At 35.2% G+C, this 7,190-nt stretch overlaps 1 protein-coding gene across 1 annotated transcript; it reads left to right on the top strand.

Annotated features, from left to right (window-relative positions):
* Nucleotides 1-5,025: 5,025 nt before the first annotated feature.
* On the top strand, nucleotides 5,026-6,013 carry LOC116114767 (oxygen-evolving enhancer protein 3-2, chloroplastic-like). Its single transcript, XM_031400906.1, has 3 exons — nucleotides 5,026-5,341; nucleotides 5,425-5,720; nucleotides 5,811-6,013. The coding sequence occupies exons 1-3, from the start codon at nucleotides 5,041-5,043 to the stop codon at nucleotides 5,907-5,909; spliced, it is 696 nt and encodes a 231-aa protein (XP_031256766.1). The 5' UTR covers nucleotides 5,026-5,040; the 3' UTR covers nucleotides 5,910-6,013.
* The last annotated feature ends 1,177 nt before the right edge of the window (nucleotides 6,014-7,190 follow it).

Genomic DNA, 7,190 nt, shown 5'->3' with positions numbered 1-7,190 from the left:
AGAGATGGTCACAAGTAGTGATTAGAGTTTTTCTTTTTCTTTTTCTTTTTCTTTTTTAATTAAGTGACAATTAAGTTGTATTGCATTTTTATATTTGAATCTCTTATTTCTTCTCACACAAGTAATAATGCATAATTGCTTGAGTATCTATTAAAATTCGGTGTTTGTGTAAATCCCACAAACAAAAGATAACATGGATTATATTTATATAGGAGAAAAAATCAGTTACCCTATCCAGTTATGAAAGTCTTTTAAGTTTTTGGAAACTCTGCATTTTTAATCAAATTCTCCATAGTAGTTTCATAAATAAATTAGAAAATGACCAAAACAAAAACAGCGTGTAATGTCTTCTGTGAGCTCCTCCCTTCTTCATAATTTACTCTTGGGTGTGAAGCATGCATTTGAGCTTCCACAGCATTGGAGGGTGACAATGTTGGAAACTAGATGGTTTATTTATGTACACGAGATAAGACATGACATCAACCTCGTCTTGCTTGAGCTTGCTAAACTGGATTTTAATACACTGCAAGCAACGCACCAGGAAGATCTTAAGTATGTGTCAATTTGAGACCGAAATACGAAACCACAAAACAGAGCATCGTACTTGATATACATATTAAATATCTTATCTTAGCTTACATTTTCAGGTTGAGTTGGAGACTTTAAAAACTGATTAAGCTGTATCAGGCCTTGTTAAGGTGAGATATTGCAAGGCTCCAACCTTACTTCAATATACTGAAGGTCGATAAATAATCTCATTGTCTTCTAAAGCTAATTTGGTACCAAGAGCAATGGGAGTGGAACAAGGTTTGGCTTCTGACGTTCCAGTCTTATTCAGAAAATCTTCAACTTATTTTTGCTGCCTTAAATGCACTCCTGTAGCATTTCGAACAACTTCTATACCTAAGAAGTAATGTAAAGTCCCTAAAGTTTTCAAATCAAATTGTTCATTTAACTTAGTAATTAGCTTGTTGATTTGAGCAGAATCATTACCAATAAAGATGATATCATCCACATAAACAAAGCCATAGATCACTTGTTCCTTGTTCCTGCAAACAAACAAACAAACTAGTATTTGCTATAGAAGTAACAAAACCCCAATTCACAGAGCTGTTTTTAACCTTTTAAACCAAGCTCTTAGAGGTTGTTTAAGGCCATAAAGAGCCTTTGTTAGTTTACAAACATGTTGACTATCACCAGAATGGATGAAATCTTGAGGCTGACACACGTAAATTGTCTCTTCTAATTCACCATTTAAAAAGGCATTAGTAACATGGATTTGTATGATTTCCCAATTGAAAGTACCAAATTGATAACAGTTCTAATTGTGGCATATTTGGAAATAGGACTAAAGGTCTGAAAAATCTCCCCTAGGAATCTAGTGAAAACCTTTAGCTATTAAGTGAGCCTTATGCCTCAATATAACTAACAACTTTATGTTTAACTTTGAAGACCAATTTAAAATCCAACAACAGCATATCTTAGTGAAAAGGAGCCACTGCCAGATGTTATTAGCCATTAAGGCATCATAGTCAGCTTTCATTGCTTGCTGCCAAGCTAGATATAATAATGCTTCTGAGACAGATTTGGGTTCAGCTGGAAGTATCAGCTTAACAGAATCAAGTTGTGAGGAGGCAAAAGCTACATCATAAGTGGTCAAATCTGGACTAGAACAATTAAAAATAGAAAAAGTTGAAGTGTTTGACAAATGAGCAACAAGCAATGATTTATGAAGGGTTTTAGATCTAGTTATCATAAGCTGTTTGTTAAGTAATGCTGGTTGAGAGACAGCTGAAGAAGAAGAAATAGGCAAGACTATTTTTAAGGGCACAGTACAATAAGAATCAAGAGAAGAGATAGTCTGACAAGAATCTAAAATCGGAGAAATGATTGATGAAGAAGGTAATTGCGGGGAAGAAGAAGTATTCTGAGTAACACAAGTAGGTTCATTACAACTTGAATTAACTAGATTCTTAGGAGAATTATCAGAATTACCAGTTCTCATGAGAGTGAGCAGAATTTAATGAAGAACTAATCCATATTTTTGTAAGAAACGGTTGAAAAGGATTGTAGAAGTACAATTATCAGAAACAAGTGAGAATGATTACACACATTTTATAAAATCCAGTTCATCAAACTTAACACTCTGAACTATATAGAGCTTGCCTTTAGAATCCATAAATTGATATCCTTTACGTAATAAACTATACCCAACAAAAACACATTTTTTAGTTTGAAAATCAAACTTATTTTTTTGATATGGTTTGAGGAAAGGGTAGACTGCACAACCAAACACTATCAGAGAAAAATAATTTAGTAATCTATGAAAAAGTAGAATAAGGAGAGTATTAGACAAAACCGATGAAGGTAAATTGGTTGAGCAAATATGTGGCTACCTGAAAAACAAACCACCAAAATTTGAAGGCCATTGAGGATTGAGCCAACAAGGTAAGACCAAATTTCACTACCTACCTATGTTTCAATTCCTCCATTCTGTTAGTGTGTATGAGGACAAAAGTGTCTGTCTATAGAGAATTCCTTGTGAATCTAGATATGGTAAAAAGCTTCTGAATTCCCTTCCCCAATCACTTTGTAAACATTTAAGTTTAGTGCCTGATTGGCTTTCGACTAACCTATGGAAACTTTGAAAAACAACGTTAGCTTCAGGTTTTGCTTCCAAAGGAAAGATCCAACTAAACCAACTGAAACCATCTAAAAACAACAAATAGTACTTGTATCCTTCAGGTGTAATAACAGGGGAAGGACCCAAACATCAGTGTGCACTAATTCTAAAGGCTGAGTAGCTCTCGAACTGGATTTAAGAAAAAAGGATTGATGAAGCTTGCTATACTGACAAGCTGAGCAGAAATCTAGTTTTGAAGTGGAGGGATGAGACATATTTAAAGTCCTGAAAACATGTAGAAGTTGTTGAGAATGAGGATGATCTAAACGTTTATGCCATAGCATTATATTAACAATAGTATTTTTTTTTTAAAACTTGAGGAGAAGATGATTCAACAGAACCAATTTCTCAATCATTTTTATTTGAAGACATAGTACAACAAAGGATAATTTGAGAGTTACACAAAACAGAATATGACTGCTGAGCATTACGAAGAACTTTATTAGAATGAGTAAACTGTGTTTAACCAGAAACTTGAGCTGACTTGTTTGCCTAAAGCAGATTCTGTAGCAACGAAATCAGATGAAGAAGCAAAAGAAGATGGGAGTCATTAATTGATACAGTCCAACTTTAAGCTCCTCTAGGAGCAGGATTGTCCTTTATAACACAATGGTCAGAGGAAAAACTCAACAACTACATTGTTATCCCTTGTAAATTTAGATATAATCAACAAATTCTTTGTAATACTAGGGACAAATAACACAATTTTCAATTATAGAGATATGAAATGAGAATTACCAGGCAAACAAGTGTAACCAGTATAAGAAACAGGTAGTAACTCACCGTTGCCTGCTTGTAGCTGTTCAATACCTTTTTAGCTGGACTTCATGTTCAACTGAGCTGGATCATAAGTGTTATGATCCGCATCTCCAGAACCCATAACATATTGGTGAATCAAAACTTTATGTAATTTAAATTTGATGGGAATATAAGTTTTCATGTTTAGGATCACCGCTTATAGGAACCCACCATTAGTCCGATATTTGTTAACTTATTTGCAACAATGTTCCTTTCCCAATGACTATGTGTGATATGTATTCCCCTTCACAATAAGGTTTTCTTAAATTACAGTTTTTTTTTTTTTTTTTTTTTAAATTTAATAACATATTATAGAATTTTTTATTTTTAATTAATTTCATCACATGTTATTTATTCTTTTTAGAAGATTTAAAACTCAATAATAATTTAGTAAATTTATCATTTAAACTTTGTTAGTTCAATAACTTTTTATTTATTAATTCTCAATATTATTTTTATAGATACGTAAATTTCTTTTCAAATATATAATAAATGAGCAAACAGAATAGATAAAAGAATTATATATTTCTTGGAAATTTATTTTTTCAAAATTATAATCCAGCAGGAAGCAGTTTTTCATTTTATAAACTATTATGTTTCGATAGTACATTTGTTTAATAAAAAAATGTAGCTATGTGTTAGATATAAAACACAGCTACCTCTTTTAACATGGTGCGCATGTCTTCTCCTATAAACTTGAGTAAACGACTTTTTCTCACCCAAGGTTTGCCTTAATGATTTTTCCACCTAAAAGTTTTAAAATATCACTTTTCACCCCAAAATTTATATTCCGTTAATACCCAAAATACACTTTACTTTTTCAACTAGAGTTTGACAAGTTACCAGGAGATAGGGAAATATATGTTTTATAGAGTGGAGACCTTGAATTAAATGGTGGTAATCGATTGAGTATTCACCGCCAAAATCAATTAAGAATAGAAATCTTAACTTTATAGTGATCGAAAATCGATGAGAAATTAAGTGTTTGAGTGAAAGAGATTTTTTAGAGAGGAGACAAGAGGTTCAAATGATAGTAACGGAGAGAATTTTTGAGAATTTTCTCTATAAGAATCGGTTTTGGATAGTAATAGAATATTAATTTTGAGTAGAAAAATGGTATTTTAAAACTTTTAGGGTGGGAAATGTCATTAAGGCAAGGAGGTCGTTTGCTCTATAAACTTTTCCTAAAACCAGTCATGATTTTATTTTATTTTATGAGTTAATATACAAAATGAATTCATTGGTAAATGTGAAGGTTAAAGTAAGATAACAATCCTTTTTAGTCCACGTGTCAAAAACTCACAAGCCCACCTTAGTACCCAATCCAATTTGTCAAATAATTTACACATGTCATGAATGGATTGGCAGAGGCCAAACTCAACTTATCCAAGTAGAAATTGGCAGATAAGGTGCCGCCCAAAGCCAATCTACATCACGAATTACATGGAAGAAAAGCATAAACCACATCATCCACCTCACCCTCAAGACATCCCAAAAATATAATTCCACATTTCTCCCTCATCTCTCTACCAATTGAAACTTCAACATTCTGTGAGAAAATGGCTCAAGCAATGGCTTCAATGGCTGGCTTACGTGGCTCCTCTCAGGCCGTCCTGGAAGGTAGCCTCCAGCTGAGTGGTTCAAGCCGCTTGAATGTGAACAGCAGCACCAAAGTAGCGATGGGTCGATCTGGTTTCAGTGTTAGAGCACACCAGGGATCAAATGAACCCGAAACGAGCCGCCGGGCTATGATTGGATTGGTTGCCGGTGGTTTAGCTTCCGGCTCCTTCGTTCAAGCTGTACTTGCTGATGCTCTTTCCATCAAGGTCGGCCCACCTCCTCCCCCTTCCGGCGGATTGCGTAAGTTTTGCCAAAACCCCAGTTCTTTTTGTTTCTTAATTTCTTGATTGATGATTAATAAGAATGTTTTGATTGTTGTGTAGCTGGAACTCTAAACTCGGACGAGCCGAGAGACCTGAACTTGCCATTGAAGGAAAGGTTCTTCCTGCAACCACTCTCTCCAAGTGAGGCTGCACGGAGGGCGAAGGAATCAGCCAAGGACATTCTTAATGTGAAGGGATTGATAGACAAGAAGGCATGGCCATATGTCCAAAATGATCTCCGTCTGAAGGCTGAGTATCTCCGCTATGACCTTAACACTGTGATTTCTGCTAAGCCCAAAGATGAGAAGAAATCCCTCAAGGATCTTACTGGAAAGCTCTTCCAAACTATTAGCAGTGTGAGTTCACTATTCACTAATTCATGCTTGTGGTTTAGACATTATAAAACACAACTGATAATATATTGTTTGTATTGTGTTGTGTATCAGTTGGACCATGCGGCAAAGATTAAGAGCACCCCTGAAGCGGAGAAGTACTATGCTGAAACTGTATCTACTCTCAATGATGTTCTTGCCAAGCTTGGTTAAGAGAAATTATTGTAATTTCATGTAAGATGATGTATTTATCGTTTTGTGAGACAATTCCTGTGAATTCTATTGGAAGGGATTCCAGTTCAAAAACTTTCACTTTCCGATTTTGGATTGCAGAGAACAAGATGGGAAAACCAATGGGAAAAGGGTTTCAAGATTTTGGTACATTGAAGTTCAACTTTAATTTCATCCATCACTTCCCATCTAAGCAGCGAAATTTAACAGAAAGTAAAACTGAACGCTTTCTTGTCATTTTCATCTATTGCTTCTCATCTAAGCATTGACATGGAATTGAATTTAGATCGATTAAAATTAGACTTTTTGTGTAAATACCAATACAAAAGATAGATATGGATTAGAATTTTTATAATTTAATTTGACGGTAAAAAAAGGTTTTACTACCCTCCTTTTTTTAGTTTTTTTTAATCTTTTGACTTGTGTGACAACTGACCAAGCCACAAAGGTTTTATATATATATATATATATATATTGTCCGTCTTTTAAACTAAATTAAACATCAGCATTGCATCTTAAAAACTGCCGTGCTCTTAAAAAAATATAAATAGAACTTGCACGCCAAACAAACCCATTATTGCACGCTAACTAAGAATTTAATTGTTTTGTTCACTATTGAGATCAAAATGCCTGTTTGAACTTTGAAGTGAAGCAAGAGAACAGCTCAACAAATGGACCCCGGCAGGCAATAAAAAGAAAAGCTGAGAAGTATTAGGGCCAAAAAATGTCCTGGGCCCAAATAGGCCCAAAGATGAAGACACATTCAACAAAGCTCGGAGTCAGGACCCAATTCTGATTGGGTCCACAACAGAGTTTGCATATCAAGTCCGTTCGATACACCTACCTAGGTTCTCACTACTTGGACCCAATCAGTAGAGGCCCGATTCGTTTGGGCCTCGCCACCAGTTTATCTAGCCTTAGGCCCTTTGATCCTAGACCACCTTCTAGACTTAGGATCTACTTGAAACCTAGGGTCGCCTACGTATCCCGGTACTACCCAAACTCTATCAAAGAGGTCCATCATTGCCCTAACTCGTATAAGATCCGTGTCTTAGACCCATTGGGACTCCCTTTCCTATTGAGGTAAGGAGGCCAAATGTTCTCCCTTTTCACAAAACATCAACTGCAAGGACTCTCAGTCCTACCAAGATTCGAAGATCCTACAGTCGCTATATAAACAGAGGCCAACCCTCTCACAGGACACATACATTACACCTTCAGACCTTGCAGTTCTCACTCTCGAGAATTTCGCATCATAGCCAT

Source organism: Pistacia vera, unplaced genomic scaffold, assembly GCF_008641045.1.
Source record: "Pistacia vera cultivar Batoury unplaced genomic scaffold, PisVer_v2 Contig722, whole genome shotgun sequence".
Taxonomy (NCBI): domain Eukaryota; kingdom Viridiplantae; phylum Streptophyta; class Magnoliopsida; order Sapindales; family Anacardiaceae; genus Pistacia; species Pistacia vera.
Note: the sequence above shows the minus strand (reverse complement) of the source record. Positions and strands in the feature narration are given on the sequence as shown.